At 38.9% G+C, this 20,855-nt stretch overlaps 1 protein-coding gene across 3 annotated transcripts in view; it reads left to right on the top strand.

The window, feature by feature from the left end:
* Nucleotides 1–10,081, top strand: part of kcnq1.2 (potassium voltage-gated channel, KQT-like subfamily, member 1.2) — a 274,383-nt gene extending 264,302 nt beyond the window's left edge. For all 3 annotated transcript variants that reach the window (XM_030136301.1, XM_030136300.1, XM_030136299.1), the window contains one exon: nucleotides 8,051–10,081. In XM_030136301.1, the coding sequence (XP_029992161.1) occupies nucleotides 8,051–8,197 (147 nt within the window). In that variant the 3' untranslated portion in view covers nucleotides 8,198–10,081. The remainder of the gene's footprint in view (nucleotides 1–8,050) is intronic.
* Nucleotides 10,082–20,855: the final 10,774 nt, after the last annotated feature.

Genomic DNA, 20,855 nt, shown 5'->3' with positions numbered 1-20,855 from the left:
AAAGTACCTTTACAGGAAAAGCAATTTTCCTCTCATGTCTCGTTTAATTTTATTTCATCATGATCTCATTAGTAAGATTAACCCATAAAGACCCAGTGCTACTTTTGTGGCAGTTACCAAATGATTTTTTCCCTCTATTTTTAACCTTTTTAAAGTGATTTATCACAATTTATTGTAATATTATCCTCTGTATTTTGCATTTTTAAGTGAAAATCAGGTATATTCCTATATTCAATTTACTGATCATGTAGATGTTCATAAAAGCTCAGATGAAAGTTGAGGGTTATTATACCAGAAATAGAGGAAACTTAAGAAAAAGTGACTTTATCAGTAAAATATGTAATTATCTGAACATAAACCAAGCGTCTCCATCCACTGTCATTGATCCAACTCCACTGATTTTATTGGTGAATCAATGTTGTAGAACAGGGGTGTCAAACTCATTTTAGTTCAGGGGCCACATTCACCCTAATATGATCTCAAGTGGGCCGGACCAGTAAAATAATAACGGTGAAAAAAGTTAAATTACATTATGATAATGTTTACATCTACAGCATTTCCTTAAAAATCTGAATAACATGAACAACTTGAAATGTACGAAAAACAAGTGCAATTTTAACAATATTCTGCCTCAGTTTAGCAGTTTATCATTTATACATGTGTTACAACTTACATTACTACTACAAATACACAAAACATATAGTACCAGGCATAATATTGGTAAAATTGCATTTACTTCTCTTAAGACATTTCAGGTTATTCACATTTGTTCAGGTTATTCAAATTTTCTGTAAAAGGATAGTTTGTTAATGTACACATTTTCATGTAATTTTACTTTTTTTTCCACTAAAATAAAGATAAAATCTGCAGTTGTCATTATTTATAAGTTATTATGATACTATTTTACTGATCTGACCCAAATGAGATCTAATTGGTCTGTATGTGGAACCTGAATAAAATGATTTTTACACCATTGATTGTTAATATCTTCAGTGTAATTTTTGCATTTTACTAATTCATCCTACAGGCCGGATTGGACCCTTTGGTGGGCTGGATTTGGTCCCCGGGCCACATGTTTGACACCTGTGTTGTAGAAGATGACGATGTTTCCACGTTCACTATGGAACCTCTGAACGTCCAAATGGGTCATACCTGATGACCATGAAAAGATGACAAACTGTGTTTACACCAGTTATTTACATGTATTGATAGGATTAGTGGATCATCAGGTATTTAACAGTTTATATCAGTAGATGGTTTTGGTCACCGGTGGCTGTTTGGGTCTTTATGGGTTAAGATTGATCTAATATAACCTTAGTCCCAAAACCACACTAAAGACAGTTCAGCTCTTGGCCATATGCACACTCGTACACACTATTAGTTTTCCATTGCTTCTCTGTCACCTCCACTCCAGAGCTCTCTGTCCACTCTTATTGTCCTGTCAGGGACGTGGCCTCCCCTTTGGCTCCTTGGTGACACAAAGACTAATGCAAACAACTGTGTGTACATGTCGTATGTTTGCTTATTTATATATTAGTGTACTTTTGTGTTTGCTGTCATGTACCAGACAACACAGACAACCCCAGGGGAGGATAGGAAGGTTGTTCAGGAAGGGTGTTCCTGTGTGAAACGCCGCTCTGTGGTGTCCCCACCACTGTCCTCATACTTCATGTCTCCACTGGAAGGACATAAGACGCAGATCTAAGTACTCTAATATCTCAAACATTTCACTTTTATTTATACACTCAACATTTTTCTTTACTGATGACCTTGTTTTGATGGTTGATTTTTTTTTTTTTTTTAAAGCCACTATTGAAATCAGTAGCTGACATATTTGCGGCTATACCTTAAATGATTTGTAAGTGTCCTACACAACGTGATTTTTGATTGAAAAAGAATATGTATAATGTGATATCTTAAGTGGAACTTTCAATTCAGTTCAACTCAGTTTTATTTGGAGAGCCCAATATCACAACAAGGTTGCCTCACAGGGCTTTACAGAATTTGTTAGATAGTTACACATTCGATGAAGCAAATGGATTAATGTCCTGGGCATCCCACGTCCTTAGACCCTCCTTCTCGGCAAGGAAAAACTCAAAAAAACCCAGTGATGAAAATGCCCGAATTTGAAAATTGAGAACTGAAGCCCCACCCAGTTGCACTCCATGGGACCTTATTTAAGAAAAAACAAACAAACCCCACATGCCTTACAATGATATGAGACAAGTTAATTTTTTATCTTGTTTGATTTATGACTCGTCCAGGGTGTACCCCGCCTTCAGCCATAAGTATCTGGGATAGGCTCCAGCACCCCCGCCACCCTAGTGAGGCCAAAGTGGGTTCAGAAGATGAACGAATGAATGAATGTTTGATTCAGGCTACCATTTACTCATATCATGTTTGTCAGATTTAAAGATAATTTTACAAGGTTGTGGTTAAAGTGTTGAAGAATGTTGACAACGACTGTGAAAAGTAAATAAAAAGAATATACACCTGAAATTCAGGGAGGTAATATCATCATAACTCTCCCCACAATCTCCTCAGTTGTTGCAGATGTCTCTGCACTGTCCCCATGACCAGACTAGTGATTTTCACTTCTTTTAATACCTTTGTAACTCACTCTCAAAGATTAAGATAATATGTGCCAAGGATACAGCCTTTTTGGTGATGGTGATCTGTATGACTGGTGACTAGAAATGCAGTCCATTTAGCAGAAACTAGAAGGTTTTTTACTATCTTTGCCACAAAACCGTGACTTTCTTGGGCTCTAAAATGATCTTTTTAATTGAGAAAAATCATATGGGTTAACGGTGGAACAAATCATATGGAATCTAAAATTTATTTGCTACTGGTTTAGGACATTAGGTCCCATGTGATGCTGCAGAAGGGTCGACTTCCCTTCTTTCTATACCTTCCGTCTGCAAAAGACTTATTATAAATATAGATGGCCCGCTGTTATGGAGAAGTTTTCCAAGCTTCAGGCCTGATCAAATTTGACAATTACAGATGTAAATCACATATTTAACTCTACCTGTTTGAAAACACCCATGAACAGCCAAAATGTCCCATCTTGGAATCCATTTTCTACAGCCTGTAAACAGAGCCAAGAGCAGAGCCACAAGTCTTGTTTTCCACAAGAGGCCACTTAAATTACAAAACGCTGAAAGGCAATTGTGGAATTTTTGGTCCCTGATGCCAAAAAAGCATCAAGCATGCAGTCTGAACTTTGATAAAGCACATATACAGTAACACTTTGATAGATCTGTTTCTTTGAGTTGGCTGCAGTTAGGAACACTTTATTTGAGTTTAGGGAAGTCCCTGTTGCTGCAATGTCAGCCTGGCTTGTGATTGTCCCATGTGTTGCCTGTGGTCAGAGGGAGGGTTGGGGACAGCTGGAGCATCACCTGTCACTGGATCACATGCTTTTATATGACACAGCAGCGGTGACACACTAACCCCCTGATACAATAGCCTAGCATTAAATGCCAGTTTAGTGACCCATGTATATGTAATCTAAAACTGTTCAGACAGTTACACAAGTGTTCATAGTTACTGTAACAGCCTTTATAAGTCACTCATAGAAATACTCTAAAATTCAACTCTAGTGTGTTATTGGAAAACCTAACAAGACTATTAGTTTTGTGAAATTTTTGATTTTTTTTATTGTTATGTAGAATATCAAGGTTAATGAAGTTACCATAGTTCAGTGGTTCCCAACCTTTTTTGGCTTGTGACCCCATTTTAACATCACAAATTACTGGCAACCCCACACATTCAAAATGGAGATGTTTTTTTTTTTTTGCTAAAATTAATTTGTTTTTGATCATGTAATAGTTTGCTGTACTGTGTTGCAAATAAACATTACTTTTAGATGACATTTAGGCTATATAATTTATATTATTATGGACAGAGGCAGAAAAGCCAGGTGTAGATTACTGCACAAAATGAGAATTTTATTTTCTTTGGTCAGGATATGTACAGTCAGACCAGCTTATATTTACAAGGCTGACAATTAATACTGAAAAAGCACTAACTTGGTTACTATGAATTATGAAAGAGCTGCAGCATCTGAAACTGACCACAATGAACATTTGACAGATAAACACAACCACAGTGCTTCAGTTTCAGCTTCAGAGTTTGTCATGTCTTTTATGGATTGTGATTGTCCCCCCTTAACTCAGCTTTTTTTTTTTTTTTTTATGTATCAATTACTAGAATTTTCAGGTGACCCCATTTGAATTCCTGGCAACCCCATATGTGGTCCTGACCCCAAGGTTGAAAAACACTGCTATAGTTGGATCCTTACCCATAAGTGGCAAGAAAAAAAAATCCAAGAAGTATAAGTGAAAAACACAAGAAAAACACATGTAAGGTGAAAGGAACATGTATTTTAGAACATTAGAACATTACTTTTAGAACATTAAACCAACATAAGTGCTGATCCAGTCCCCTGTCCACATCCACATTATCCCTTTGAACATCATTCCTTACATTAGTACCATTACTTCATGGTACCGAACAAAGCAGTTACACTCACTGTTCATGCAGAGGTGGTTCTTACAGACCCTGTAGACCACATTGGACCTGAGATTGTGGACTCACTGTCCTTACTGTAACTGTAGCTGTCACTGTCTTGTAATGCGTGTTGAAATTACCAAAAATAGTCACTTGCCTGATAAAGGGTTAGGAGTGGGTTGTTGCTGTTCACTGCTACATTAATTAATTTCTGCAACAAATGCTGTGTGTGCATTCAGAAATATATACACACACGTGAACACAGCAACATATTTGGCTTTATAAAGAAAAGGTGAGAAGTAGTCGAGGTTGCTTATACTTTTTCTGTCACTGAATCCTAGTGTGTAGTTACACTCACTGTCCATGCAGAGGTGGACCTTGTAGACCCTGTAGACCACATTTGACCTGAGATTGTTGCCTTACTGTCCTCACTGCAACTGTTGCTGTCACTGTCTTGTAATGTGTGCAGAAATTACCAAAAATAGTCACTTACTCAATAAAAGGTTAACAGCCTTTGTCAACTCAAAGCAGTCTGACATTTATTTTGATACATTTAAATCCATTCTGTTGTATAATGAACACGAAATTATGTCATATGGCCAAAGGAAAAGTCTAACAAATCATGACTACATTTAGTTTAACAAACGCAGGAAGAAGGTATATTAGCTAAGAGGAACCGAGGTCACAAGTAGACTGTCAGAGTAAGACTTATAGCAGGATATTTGCATAACAGACTGTATAAAGTGCAACCTCAGAAATAACCACTGGCTTCATTACTTCACTACTGACTTCATAGAAGTTTCACAAAACTTATACCAGTGGCGGCTGCTCGTCTTTCAGACAGGGGAAGCTCGTTGTCGGCTTACATAAAAAAATGGTCAAGTCATTTAATCATAAATTTGTCCCTCCGTTCTTTTTGAAGAAAATGGTCAGTGACCTTATCGTACCAAGTAAAAAAGAAAACGCTGAAACTATGTTAAATTGAAACAAGGAAGTACAATGAGTGTGTTTTATTTGCAGTGCAAGAAATGAACAAGTAATTTTAGTGGTATAGTGGTTTCTCTCTCGATTTCACAGCAGAATGCGCAACACTATTAAACTGAACTGTGTCAAGTGAAGGAGTAGATCTCAAAATAGCTGTCAATCAAACAGGATTCATCTTTTCAACTGATCCTCCAATCAGCACGTGGAAGCCTGGCGTCCAGCCCGGCCAAGCTCCGCCCACAGCTCCATTCACCCCCAGAGACGCCGAGCATCCAGGGGTGGGACAACATCGTGGCATTTATCCAATCACCGTCCAGTTCTGAGGCAATGAAAAAAACTGTTCCACTCAGTCCCATTGAAGTGCATGGACGCTGAGCGTCTACGGGCAAATGCACTGAGCAGAGATCATATGAGAAAACAGCGCAATGGGAATGTATGAGAAGTGAACAACATTGAGTCTGTTGATTTGTGATAAAGCTGATTCTGAACGAACTCGTCTGTGAGATGAACGTGTTGTAACACATTTGTAGTCAATGAAATGTCAACACAACCGAACATGTTTGACCATTTAATTTTCATAATTTTAGGGGAAACTGAGCTTCTCTTGCAGTCTATGAGAAATCGCCACTGACTTATACTATGGTTGAACTGCCATATGTCTTGTTATTTTGTCCATTTGCCTTTGTTTTGTCTGTTCTCTTCTTGCGTGTACATAACGCACAAAGCTGCAAATCATTTTCTCTCCCTTGCATTCGAAAACATTGATTTGCTCTTCATTATTTCACCCACATCCAGACATGTAGATACATTCTTGCAACACTCTTTGCAGTCATACGCCAACACTTGCACAATGCCTCCATCTCTCTTACATCTCTACCCCACATCCAAGCCCAGAGAGCACCCAGTCAGTCTTGGTAAATAAGTGGTGTGTATTTGCAACACGTCCGTCTAATTATGTTTTTCTTGTGTCTCGGTGGGTCTACTGGAACGCTCCTTTCAGACGCACAGCAGGAGGAATTTCTGATCCATTTTAAGCCCCAACGAGAATGTTGATAAGTCTGTAGATTACTGCCAAACATGTTTATGATAGTCTATTATTCCCTAAGCTTCATCCGGGCCCAGCGCGTGCTTCGTCTACTTAGCACAACTATTTAGGTCATGGTACAAAGCTCTCTACATGGTGAAATATCAGCAAAACTTGGAAGGAAAAAGTTAAATGGAAGTAATATGTCCATTGTTATGTGTCAGAGCAGTCCAGAATGTACAAATAATTGACTCCTACAGATGAAAAGAAGTCTTCAAAGCAAAGACGATACTTGCAGTTGACTTTACATATGATTTAAAGGTCACTATCTACTCACAGCAGAAACAAGACCTTGGAATTCTTTGCCCGGGCAAAAAAGCAAAATAATTTATTTGTCTGAAATATAATCTTCTTTAGACAATACACAGTTGCAGATGAATTACATTCATTGGTAAGCTCATTTTTTTCTGACACACTGTGATATTTCAGATTTATGCCTCCTGTAATGGCAACAATAATAACAGCTAAATGTCCCACTCTGCCATAAAAGTGTCCAGGCCATCAGGCACACACACTAAAAGATGGGGAGAAGGAACGGCCATACCCTTAAGCCTAATAAAATGTCATCGATGTTAACTATCTGACTGTGCCCTGCCAGAAATCCTGCAGTTTGGCCATAGCTATCAGTATTTAGTAGAGACAGGAGTCTGAATCTGTCTGCTCTGCCTGTTGCGTGAGGTGTTATGGCTCTTTGATGTCCTTTGCTATTTCGGCTTTGATTTATGAAGCGCCATCTTTATCATTTTACCCTTTTTCTTGAAACCACTGCAGCCATCTCAGAGTATTGGTTTTTATGTATGTGTTTGTGCTAAGTACTTGTGGGGGTATAACTAGATAAGTAGAGAGGTAAAACAAAGGACAAGGCTGCAAAGATGTACAAAAGCCTTTTGAAGTGAGAAAGCTGTGCGCAGTAATTGGTCCCACCTTCCTTTTTGTGGTCATGAGTGTATGTGTGTGTTTGGGTGTGGACGTATATATGGCGGTGCTGTATTTGCATGTCATCAAACAGTCTGCTGTCTGTTTATCTATATATCTCAGGTGGAGCCATTTGTCTGTATTCATACCAAGGTTAGGTTGGCTGTGCCTTGTCAGAGATCACTTTGTTGAGTCACACACCTGTGTTTACAGTTGGGAAAGCGTGTAAACAGCCGCCCGTATGTGTACGGGTCTGTCTGTCCGCCTCCTCATGGATCATATAGCTCAACAGCTTTTATAATGACTGGCTTTAGCAGGTAGACGGCAACTGGCGGACTAACATGTCATTATACCCTGCGCTGCTCTGTCATTCTGGTGCAACTGCATTAAAGAGGCAGCTGGATATGAAACAAAAGCACAAAATCACTGACGTTCTTTGTTTGTTTCATTGCGCTCGTCTGCACTGTACTTACGTTCAGATCGTTTATCCCAGATGCGTTCAGCTGACCTAACCTGTTTGTCTTTTTTTTTTTGTCCTTGTGTTTAATCCAGGTTCATCTGATGGACCAGAAAATGGACTCAGTCCTGCAGATCCTGACAGAGCAGTTCCTGCCCAAACCTGAGCTGACCTCCAAGCCCTCCATCCGCAGAGTGACCATCCAGAAGCGTATGGGCACCAGCGTTGACGAGGGGCCCTGATGTTACAGAGAGAATTAGACGGGGTATGATGATATCAAAAAGGGACAGTCGTAGAAGGAAGAGTCTAGTCCCCTAAATGGATGTCCAACATGCACATAATAAGGGGACTCAGTCTTCCAAAATCCACCCTTCCTTCCTTTCGCAATCCATCTTTTTCTCATTGACTTTTGACCCTTTTTAAGAGAGAACAACTTCAAAACTTTAATGGTCCACTGGCGCTGCACTGCTTCAGGACACGAGGGCAAAAGAAAGCACTGAGAGAGGATTGACCTAGAAGGAGGGCAGGCTGTCCTTTTCTTTCTGATGATTGTTGGCCCTCTTTGGGTCTTTGTCGTTGTCTAAATGTAGCTTTCATTTCTAGACTACCATCATAGGCCCCCAGTCTTCCCCGGCAAAACACATCTCATTCAAGTAGCGACACGATTCATGAATTTATTTCGCTACATTAGCCTCATAATCACACTACTCAGATGATGTTAATTTATGTGTGGCCTGTCACTGAGCTGCATTCCTCTACTCCAAATATTATTCCAAAGCTAACTAACCCAGTAATGAAATCGTAATGCAATCAAAGCACTGAAGTTCCCCAAAGACACAGAGAAAAAGTGAGAGTCCAGGCATGGCAGCGGCATTCCTCAAATCCTTCTGATTATCTTGGCACCATCCACACCCAGTACACAACAGGGCTATTTCCATAGCCACATATCCATCTAGCCTAACTGTACTCAGACCGCGGCAGTGTTTGTTAGTAGTGATCGAATAACACGAGCAGAGAAGGACAGATTATCTGTTAACTTTGCCCAGCTTTGGAGACCGGAAGACTTGAGTAAAAGAACTAAAAATATGCGTCTGGGTGGCTAACATGGTGCTGATTTACAGCTATGTTAAAGCTAATAAAATCAGCCTTGACAGGAGCCGGTGCCACGTTACAGAGATGCATTTAGAAATGATGGCTGGACTGTTCAGTTTGCTCCTGTATTTTCACTAAGAGACTTCGTATGTATATCAATCCCTCCTCACATCACCAGGGCCCTGTCTAATATCCTCCATTACCCTCTTCATGGGGCTCACGCTGCTGTGTGCAATTTGAAATAAATTTGCCCCATTAAACCTCTGATTATTTTTTCTCTCCTGAGCTAATTAAGTGCTGAATTCCTGGTAAGGGGAGATTACTCACTGTGAGTGACTTATGAAAAGAAACACTGGAAAATGTGCAGAATTTAAACAGTAATCTCTGAGGAACACGCGCTCTAATTCTCTGTGAAAGGTTTGGAAATATCAGGCTACTACTGAGAGACGCTGTTTTTTACACTAGTTTGGAAAAATCAAAGCAATGCTGTCATTTGGTTGCCCTTACTCATTGTACTTATCTGACAGAACGCTGAGGCATGTAGGAAGTAGAAAACAGAAAATAACTCAACTATGTAGCTACTGCATGAAAGGCCTCCCATAATTATAGCATGCACATTCCTAAAAAGATGGATATACACACACAAAAGATGAGTGAACAAGAGAAAGGGGAGAGAAAAGAGGCTTTCTCTCAGCACTAAAATATATTTTCTTATTTTTTGCAGTGGTTAAAGATAAAAAAATATATTCTATAACAAAAAAAAAAAAAGTGGTTGCATTTCAAAGGCATACATACATGTCTGTCTGTTCTCCTGTACAGTTTTATAAGAGGTGTAAATAGAAACATTGCCTTATTGTACTGTATTTATTATCTTATGGAAAGATCAACCTGGAACATGTCTGCTTGTTGGAGTGATGAGAAACACAAAGAGTGAGGCTCCTGTTGTACAGATGGATGGAAATGATTGTAAATGATATTCACGCACACCCTCTGCACTGTAGCTCTGCTGTAAATAATAAAACTCCATTTCATTACTCTCTGGCCTGCTCTCTTGGCTTTGGAAGAATTTGATTACCAGCTCATCTATTCCATAATTTGCTTTCATTGGAGGGTGAAACCTATCTTATAGGGAGTAGAGACGTTTCTTCACATCTCAAGCGGAGTCGGGTCAAGGTAAGCCGTGGCCCGTAGTTTCCATCCAAATAAAATCTCCTGAACTCCTCATTTCGCTAAATTCCTTTCACACTGCAATCACCATGAAGGGGGAAGAGAAAGAAAAAATAACACGTTCACCGCACCTACTTTGAACTTCAATATTCCATAACCCATTGAGAGAGGCATGCGGAGGAAAAAGAGAATACGTCTCATGTTACTACTCAATTATATTTGCCTTCAAAGGCCAAAAAATACTGGGGATGTCCCAAGATCAGCATGGTCCAGCACAGAGAGAGAGAGAGAGAGAGAGAGAGGGGTGGGAGGGACGTCCCAGGAGAAGGGTGGACAGGAGGGGAAGAAAAAGAGGGAGGAGAGGCAGGAGAAGGACAGCAGGAGCAGAAGTGTGTTAGGGAAGAGAGTAAAGAGGAGCGCAAAGCCATTTTCAATTATCCAGAGTGAGTACATGGGCCGGAGGGCCACGGTGCCCTGCTGCCTGTTTTGTCCTCCTCTGGTTTCTATCACTGCTGGGGGATTTTGGCAGGGAAAGAGAAAGAGAGAGAAAGAAAGAGAGAGAGAGAGAGACCCCATGGCTACCCCAGTCTGCAGAGGCCGCTCTGTGTCGCCCAGTGTTCCTCTTTCATCTCAAGACTAGACACAGAGAAGAGAGAGATTCCCACTTCAAAAGACAGTTTGATCTCAGAAGTACACAGGAGCACAAACCTAAAAGAGGATCAGAGGAAGCAGTTAAAAGGAGAATATAAGGGACGCACTGTCACAGACGCTGGACAGTGAAATCAGGCAATTCCAGAGTCTTTGTGGAGGAGGAGCTCATGCAAAGTCATGAAACACTGCAGACTCTGTGAGGTTTGATGAGTGTGCACATCAGCTTCAAGCCTTCCACTCAAAACACACACTCTGATGCTCAGACAACAGCGAATCACAACACAGACGTGTCTTACTATTGAATTGAATTGAATTGAATTGAACTGAAAAATCTTTAACCCTTTCATGCATGAATTACGAGAACCTTAGTAAAGATTTTTTTCTTGAGTGTTTTTATTCCTCCTTACACATGGAAAAAAAAAAATGCAATCATTTTTTTTTCATGGAGTTACAAAAATATCTATGCATTTAATTTTTGAAGTAAAGAAACGTGTGTTTAAAACCCAATATCAGAAAGTACAGAAGAGGATTAAGGCCACTGGAAAAAAAATACAATAAACTAAGGTCCAATATGTATGTCTTATTATTATTCTGAGAAAAAAAAGTCAGAATTCTGAGAAAAAAGCAGAATTCTGAGAAAAAAGAATTCAGAGAATAAAAGTCAGAATTTTGAGGGGGACAAAAGCAGAATTCTGAGAAAAATGTCAGAATTCTGAGAAAAAGGTCAGAATTCTGACTTCAAAGAATTATGACTTTAAACTTTAAAGTGAGAATTCTGAGGAAAGAAAGTCAGAATTCTGAGTTTAAAATCCAGTGGCCCTAATCCTGCTCCATATGAAAGTAATATGAAAACAATGAAATAAAAACATTTTTGATGCTACAAATCTGATGTTTTCTCACGTTTTCTCTCTCTTTTAACATATTCTAGTCCTAGTCATTACTCACGTCATGGAAATAACATGCAAAAAACCCCTTTGTGTCTGCCAAATAACAGGTGATTTACACTCAAACATGTTTGTGCAGATCAGGTTTATGAAGAACAGCAAAGTGTCAGTAATGGTCTGAATATCAGTGAACGGGATGGTGCGTAAACAGCCACTGTGTCGGCTGATATGGAACTAAACCAACAAAACTCATAAATATACAAGAGAACCGCTGGAGAAGAACTGTCCACTGGAGTGACCACTATGCATGAAAGGGTTAATGTCCCCAAAGGGAAATTTGATTTGCATCAGAAGTGTACATATCTCACATATCACCAAAACAGTTAATCTCACATAGTGCAATAAATACAATAAAAACAGTAAATAAATCATCATAGTTGACGGTGCATAGTTCCCAACGAGCTCGTCTACAGGCTATCATTTCTAGTGCGAGGCAGTAGGGCCAGAAACATTACCACGATGAACACTTTTATATCAGTCGACATCATCGTCATTCCGTCATAATTTCTTTCCAGTTTGCTGGAAAGTTGCTGATTTTTAGTCAGACGTGAGAGTTGAAGAAATCACAAGATTACTGTGATTTTTTTTTTTTTCTGACACTTTTTATTAGTTATTTATCATTTTGTCATACAGAACATAACAACAACAAACAACAATTGGCAATAGATAATAGTCACAATCTAATAGTAAAGATAATTTAGGCTACAGTTATGAAATAGCAAGATTCATATGATTTTAAGACATAACAAGAAAAAAACAACATAAACAACGCAACAAGATGAAATATTGTAAAAAAACAAAAAACAAAAATTCTTCTGGTTTAAAGCTCTTCTGTCTGGTTACATTTCAGAAATCTAGAAGCAGAAAATTTGAAAGTGTTACGACAGCAAAATGTTCAATATTGAAATATGCACGAGTGAAATTAAATGAAACAGCACTGACATGTTTACTTGGTTTGTTTCACTTGAAAATGTATATTAAGATTTGTTGTAATGTTTTGTAAAAAATAATCTGCAGTTAAAAGGAGTTCAAAGTAACACATATATTTCTATTTTACACTGTGCCTGTCTAATATACTTATGTACACTTGACATGACAGCCATTATTCCATTTGCATTGATCAAGTCGTTTATAGGCTGTAGACTTGTGTAGTCTGGTATTTGAGTGTGCTAATGTCGTTGTTTGTAAAGTGAAAAAGTTACAGACATTTAGTGAATTTGTAGGACCAGCAGTTTTATCTCACTGTTGAAAGTCATTTTATTTAATGTTAATATAAAACTTAATAAATATATTTTATTATATTTGACCAAATATCTTGCACTGTTACAGACGACAGAATCACAGATAATTATCACCCAACTCAACAGGTATTTATGTTATTCTTTCAGACTGTTTTATGCAAAAAAAAGTTTAAAAATGGACATACATACTGTACATACATACATACGCACACACACATACATACATACATACATACATACATACATACATGCATATCCTTCACAAAGATTCAAGAGTCAAGATCCTTTATTGTCATTAAAACGTAACATGAACAACCTTTAAAATAGAAAAAAACACGCATTCAAGGTAGAAAAACAACAACAAAAGCAAAGTGCAGATAGTAATAATAATAAATAAATGAACATATAGGAGAAGGAGAAATGACTGGAGTGTAAAATATAATTGCACAGCATATTGGAATAAAATCTGGCTGAATATTGCAGGTTGTTATTGTATTGCACATAAATGAACGGCACTGGAGTCTGTTATTGACATAAAACAGCAAACAAGCAGAGTTAGTGACCAGCTGGTGGGCATGGATCTGATGCTTTCTGGAGCTGATGTGGTGAAAACAGAACAGAAATATGGCATAACATGACTTTAATTAAATACTAATATTATTTCTATGTATAATTAAGCCATTATTTTCTAATATGTCCACCATATGTGTGTTCTAATGTGTGTTTGTGTCGTTTTTACACTTTTATTTGGCACAAACCAGTGTGAGATCATGGAATTTTATACCTAATGGTTTTCCTGCATCACTTCTTACCACAAATAGCAAATAAAACTAATTTTTACACTAATTAACCTACAAGTTTAGTAACTTTTATGATAGTTATTGATTGCATCGTTAAAAAGACACAAAAGAAGAGGTGTTTAGTTTCTATTTCATGGAATTATCAAAACCTTGTAAGGCTGCCAGAGGGCTTTTTGTCTCGTGATAATTGACTGAATTTTTCACATTTCTCTTACATGTGTTTCAGCTTACCCCAGAAAAGAGGAGAAGCAAATTAATAAATAAAAGCCAAACAAGCCCGGCTGGGAGGCAGTGGCTGCTGAGTGGCGTGGCCTCTGTGGGGGTGCTTGAAGGCCACCTGTCTAGTGAGGCCCAGGCTTGTAGAGGCCCAGCAGTATTATATGAAAGCAGATATGAGTCAACAGGTGTGTGTGCACGCACATGTGTGTGTGTGTGTTTGTACTGTATAAACCAAGACTGTGACAAACAATGTCAGCAGCAGCTGATGCCAGCCACTCTGTCAGGAGTCATCCTTAAATAGCTGAGGCCAGCAGTTGCCTGGAAGACAGTTGTTAGAGCTCTGTGCCCTCCCCCATTTCTCTTTACCATATTTACATTTTAATTTTTTAGAGAATGCTCTTTACTTTTTCATTTTATAGTTATCTCAAAGTCCTAATCAAACAGCCTGTACACACACCTGTAACCGTATGTCTTTGTTTATCTGCCACAAAAACAGGAGCAATGGAAGAAAACCATATAACCTGAAGCACCTGGAACTGAATTTGTTAGAAAGACAATGTTTGAATGTGTTTGGAGCTTGATTTGAAAGCAGGTCAACCAAGGTCAAGCTTAAGTAACGAGTGGAACAAGACACAACCATTCAAGAGCTGCGTCCGAACGTCACATCAGAGCTGAGCCCTCTTATTACTGAAGTATTGACACGGTTTCTATGGTTTTGTTCAGGAAATGCAGCGGTGGTAAAGTGCCTTGGCTTAAATGGCCCCACAGTACCGTGGGCCTTGTTTGCAGGACCCTGTGCGTCCCCTTACTCCAACTCCTAAAGCTGCTTTTCTATGCAGCCTTTCACAACAGCAACAGATACAGTATAACCTTTGACCCTTTCTCTGTTTGGTCTGACCAAGGCGACATCACCCCATGGGATAATAAATCAACCAAAGGCCAGGAGGTTAGATTGACCCCCTGTGACCTTTGGCCCTACGAGATTTCCCTCAGCCATATGTCTGTGGCTCACCCCTCCCCATGACCAGAGGAAAGCTCTGCAGCCAAGTACAACAGCAAAACCGTCCCTTTTCAGATCCAAAGATCTGTCTGAGCTACTCAGTTTCACATCCTGGGTCCAGCCAGCCACAGAAACCCCACCCAGGGCTGGCTGTGCTAAGTGTGACTGCTCCTGATGTGTTGTTACGGCTGCTGTGGATTTAAGCGGAGGTCTGGGCACACACTGGGGGTGGGAGGACTGGGGGAGTGTAAGGTGCGGTAAAAGGGCAAAGAAAGTCTGTCAGTGCTGCCTATATAGGTCAGATTATTGGGGACATTTGCCCCAGACAGGCAGAGAATTCCAGGCTAGAAACTGGAAGGACTTCAGTGGTGCGCTGGGGTTTGGCCAGCCGAGGCAGAATGTTAGGCATGGTAGACAGCTGCACCAAGGAGCTACTGTAAGAAAGAGAGGGGGGCAGTTATTGTAAAACAACACAGAAGTGATATAGTAGCTTTAAATGTCAGTCTGGTGTTATGTTTAGCTTCGTTAAAAACATCATTTATCAGAAGAAGGAAGTGAAAACAGAGCATGAACACAAGACTTTCTTGATCATTTTCATAAATTTATTTGCAGTATCATTTCACTGTGACACAAAACTTCTACTGTACACCACGAATTCTTAGACATGAAAGGCATTTCATCCAAATCTTAAAAAACTCCTAACTTTTCTGTTCTTGTCATTAGATTTTTTTTTTATGTTTTAATCACTAACCCCAACACTGAGTAACTTCAAAATTACCAAGACAGCATCACCATAATCTGCAGTGAGTGAAAATTGAAAACAGAGTGAAAAATTGAATATTGGGAAGCCAAGGGACCACATCCACGGCCGTCCAGAAGCAGAGGTAGGTTTCATATGGTGAGGAGTCTGCTTTCCTCATCAGGCCCTGTGTTGGAGAACATGTTCACTCATTCTTATGGCAGGAATCTTTTCAACACCAGAACTGAGGACCGTGTAGCTCAGAGGCCCCGCAAGCCTCCTGATGAGGGCAACAGAAGCAGGAGAGGAGGGAAGAAAAAAGGAGAAAATTGAGCCAAAAAGAAAGTTAGCAAGAGTCTGAGTATATTCCTATGAAATGTGGGCTACTTTATTGCTCGTGAAAAGTGGAAAGTTGATGCATTTCTGGGACGGATCCAAAACAAAAGTGAAGACAATTTTCCATTCTGTGTCATTATAACCGACAGTGTTCCCTTGTCATTGGTTTAGACATTATGGCTGGTCGGCACCGGTGATGAGATGTAATTTGATGTATACTGTGGTCACTCTTGTAAGTGCATTTTGACTGACTGGAATTATTGCCACATACACTTCTGCAAATGTTACAAAAAGTTGCATCATATGGAAATATTTTGCTTCGCGTCAAATTTACATCACATCGGAACACACCCATCCTGTCACCATCATCAGAAAGCTCATGCTTGCACACTGTTATATTGTGTATAATGTTATGTTACACAAAGAAAAGCAAAATCATTTCATACTACTGTAGAGAAAACTAGGATATGGACACCTAACATTAAAAAGTCAGTGTAGAAAATTAAATGAAATGTTCAGTTTGTCATTTCATTTCATGTCATTTAGTTGTTGTTTTTTTTTTTACAACAGTGTGTTTAACCCTTTCATGCATGAATTATGAGAACGTTAATCAAGATTTTTTTTTCTTTATTCCTCTTTAGGCATTTAAAAAACAATGAGATGAATTTTTTTTTTTTTATGAAGCTATTTTTCATGGAGTTGCAAAAATGTGCGTTTAATTTTTAAAGCAACGAAACGTGTATTTACTGATATACTGTGTGAAAACTATGAAATAAAAACATTAAATGCTGCTAATTTGATGTTTTCTCACATTTTAACATACACTACGAACAAAAAGTTATGGATATTTAAAAATTTTTGGAGCTTTTTTTTTTCAGTTGGGATTTTTGCACAACGCTTTTTACTTTTTTTTGTGTGTGTGAATTGAATTGAAACACATTTTTTTTAATGACCAGACATAGTTTTATGTACAAATGGCAAAAATGACCAAAAAAAAAAAAAGACAAAAAACAAAAAGAAATATCCTTAACTTTTTGTTTGTAGTGAACTCCAATACTAGTCATTTCATGGAGATAATATGCCAAAAAAAAAAAAAAAAACAACTTGTTAATTACAGTCTAATAACGATAACAAAGAATTGATGTTAGAAACATGTTAGATTTGGTTTATCAAGAACAGCCAAGTTACAGTAATGTTATCAGTTGCAGTGTTTTGTGTATTGTGTTGGCTGATATGAAACTAAAATAACAAAATCCATGAATATACAAGAGAACAGCTGTAGAATAACTGTCCACTGTAGTGTCCACTGTGCATGAAAGGGTTAATATGTTTTTATATTTCAGTTAGTGAGTCACATAAAAAAAGAACAATTACACTGGGTTACAAAAAAATGTTTTTTGTAAGTTGTCTAGGTTTTTTCAACTGAATTAGGACCATTTTGCACCACTAAATCCAAAAATGACATCTGTTTTTCTCAATCAGGTCAGGTTTTTTTTGCTAATTTGATTTTGAAAAATTTGATCTTCTCACAAAATATAATAATTAATACCAAAATAAGATTGGTAAGCACACTTTATGAAACTTGTGACTTGATTCCTGTTAGGTACAATGGTGTATTCACCGCAGATGTAGCAGAATACGTCAGGCTTATTTTTGCAAGATCTTCTAGTCGAAGCCATTTCATTCACCTGTAATATTAAAAAAAAACAATCATAAATTGGCAAAAGTAAAATCTTCAGAACTCGTTTATTGCAAGAAATATGAAAGAATTTTGTATCATATGATGTGAAAATGCCCATAAATGTAAGCAAAAATGTTAAAAAGCCAATATGTAGCATAGTTCAGAAAGTTGACCTGATTGAGCAAAATTAATGTGATTTTTGGATTCAGCACACCAAAATTATCCTAAATCAGCTCAAAAAACTTAAACAATAAATTTGTTGTTGACCAGTGCTACCCACTTCTTCTTCCTTATTAGAATTTTCCACAAGGCAATTTATTAATTAAAAGTCAAATATTTATAGAATTGTTTTCATTGCACCTGTATTTATCCTTGATGTGAAATGAAAAGGAATATGAGAGAGAGATTGACTGATGAAAGTCCACACAGATGTTTCAGCTGGAAGCTCTCCCTCTGTTTCTCGGCCAAATGCATCTAAACGCATCCTTGAGCATTCCTGATAGGATTACTGGGCCAGGTACCATCCACGGCTCTGCAGAGAGAAAGAGAGAGAGAAGGAGATAAAGCAAGAATGAATAAGACTGATCGTGCTGCACAGTCTGCTTGTTTTCACATATCACGCTGCGTGCTTGAGCAGATTTGGCCTTGATAAAAGATAAAGGCTCTTTGATAGGCTGCAGGTGCGCAGCTTTAATGAGCATTACCCCCCCTCCACTTTTACTCCTTACAAAAACGCACCGCGGACGCACATCTGCACATCTGTCATTCGATGCTCTGCAGCATCTCCATAACCTCTCCTCCCCCTCTTCCCTCTGCCCGTTACTCACACACTCTCAAACTCTCACCTCACCCACTCTGCACATCACACACTGCAATATTTGAGGAGAATCCAAACAGTGCCAGTGCATTTGCATTCAATGAAACTGGACTGATATGGCCTCTTCAGCTCATTGAATCCAATTGAGCTGCCCAGAAAACATCCAAACCCCACCCACTCAGGGCATTCCAGGAAGCAGAAAACAAACGCTCCGAGAGATGGAAAAAAAAAAAAAAGCCCCACTAATTCAGATGCACTTTGGCTTGTTGAAATGTGTTAGAGGCATGTTGGAGAAATTTGTAAAAACGCAGTGACAGAGAGATGTTAGGTGTTTGTTTGTAGCCACATGCTTTCCCCTCATTCAGGGCCTGAGTGCCAGGGGAATAGCTTGATGACGTGGGTTGTGGCCTGGGCAGGAAACATGGGGAGGAACTTGTGGCTTTATATTAAGTGCTGGGGCGGTTAACAGGAAAAGATAACCTGTTTCTGTTGATATAGCAAGGAAGTGTGAATTCTTGGCACATGCGAGATGTCGCAGAGAGAAACAGGCCCGCAATGCCTTCCATGTCTCTGATTGACTGGCTTACGGGAATTTCCTCGAGTTCACAGTGGTTTTGTTTGGGTGACTGTGATGGAGTGTTACAGGAATGCATTCAGGGACATTCCTTAAAGCAAAGGTGTTTTTATATAGAAGAAGAAGTCTTAATAATGTGTCATAATGGTTATTATCTAATCAATATACTCCAATAACTCTGGAGTGTATGTAGAGTCTTTATTAGATCTTGACAAAAATATTTAAGTGTCTCATTCACGTAAACATATCCTACATTGTGACAGAGCTGTGTAAGAGTAAGAGGAACTCCTGAGTAATTACTTGTAACATGACAGGGGAAATGACACAGACCGACAAAGCATTATCCTTTAATGGGTAATTTCAATTCAAAGAAAATGTGATTAAATCTGTGAAAACAAGTTTGAACTTCTGTAATTTATCTTTAAAGTGTGTATAATTTAGAAGAAAATCTGTCAGTGTTAAAGTTGACATTTTTAAGCACTGTCTGTAATTATTACATCAGTGTAGTGTGATTACACCTCCCACTGCCTGAAGAAATAAGAACATGCCCTGTTGCACTTCTGTAACTTTGCCGACATGATTTACATTATTGTACATGTACTTAACGTATAGATAGGAAATATATCTTTTTTTTTAATGTTATTGCATTTCACCCATGGATTGCCCTCTGCAGCTGTGCAATACACTCAGTCATTAATAATACACACACTTCATGACACATAATTTATTTTCACATTTTTTATTATTTCCCTATATTTATTATCTATGTCAGGAGAACATTATAGTGCCCATGTTTGTAAATTTTTTAATTAAATGTCCCAATTATTTGTTTTAAGTTTCAGTACTAAATGGACTATTTTATATTTTCAAAATTAATCAATACTTTTCTAACTGGCCATTAATTGCACTGATTGCAACAAAAAAAATACTACATTTAAAAACTAACATTTATTTATAATTTACAGAACAGTTTGAGTTGTGTGAACTTCCCATTCAAAGAAGTGAAACTGTATGAAATATATTTGACTTTTTCTGCATCATCAAACAGACACCCAGTCAACCATTTAGTCACTTAGTCAGTTAGCCACCAAGTCAAGCAGTCAGTCAGTCAGTCAGTCCGTCAGTCAGTCCGTCAGTCAGTCAGTCAGTCAGTCAGTCAGTCAGTCAGTCCGTCAGTCTGCTGTTTGGGCAGGGTGGAGGCTTGTAGACGGGCCCTTTGTCTGAGCAGAGAAGCCCCAGACACAACAGTGGTCGGCCCTGGCCCCTCACAATGGCTCTCCACACAAAGGCCCACACACTTGGACAATGGGCTGGGCTCAGAGTGGGGGTGGACGGCTGAGCTGAGGTTATCCACCTGCACACTTCAGGACCGGACCCCTCCCCTCCCCTCCATTCTCTCTCTCTCTCACACACACATCCAGCACAGCCCCTCACCCCACCCGGCTGAACAGAGCTACTGCTGCTGCTGCTGCTGCTGCTGCAGGTGTCTGCCTGCGTCAGTGGAACAAGGAGGAAGCAAGGAGATGTGTGCAGGGTGAGCATGAAAAAAGGGTTTTAGAGCAGAAGATGTGCCATGACAGACCGCAGACAGACACTGACACACGTGTGGTGCAGCAACCACAGGTGTAAAAGCACCAGA

The sequence above is a fragment of the Sphaeramia orbicularis genome, chromosome 6, assembly GCF_902148855.1.
Source record: "Sphaeramia orbicularis chromosome 6, fSphaOr1.1, whole genome shotgun sequence".
NCBI classification, from domain to species: domain Eukaryota; kingdom Metazoa; phylum Chordata; class Actinopteri; order Kurtiformes; family Apogonidae; genus Sphaeramia; species Sphaeramia orbicularis.
Note: the sequence above shows the minus strand (reverse complement) of the source record. Positions and strands in the feature narration are given on the sequence as shown.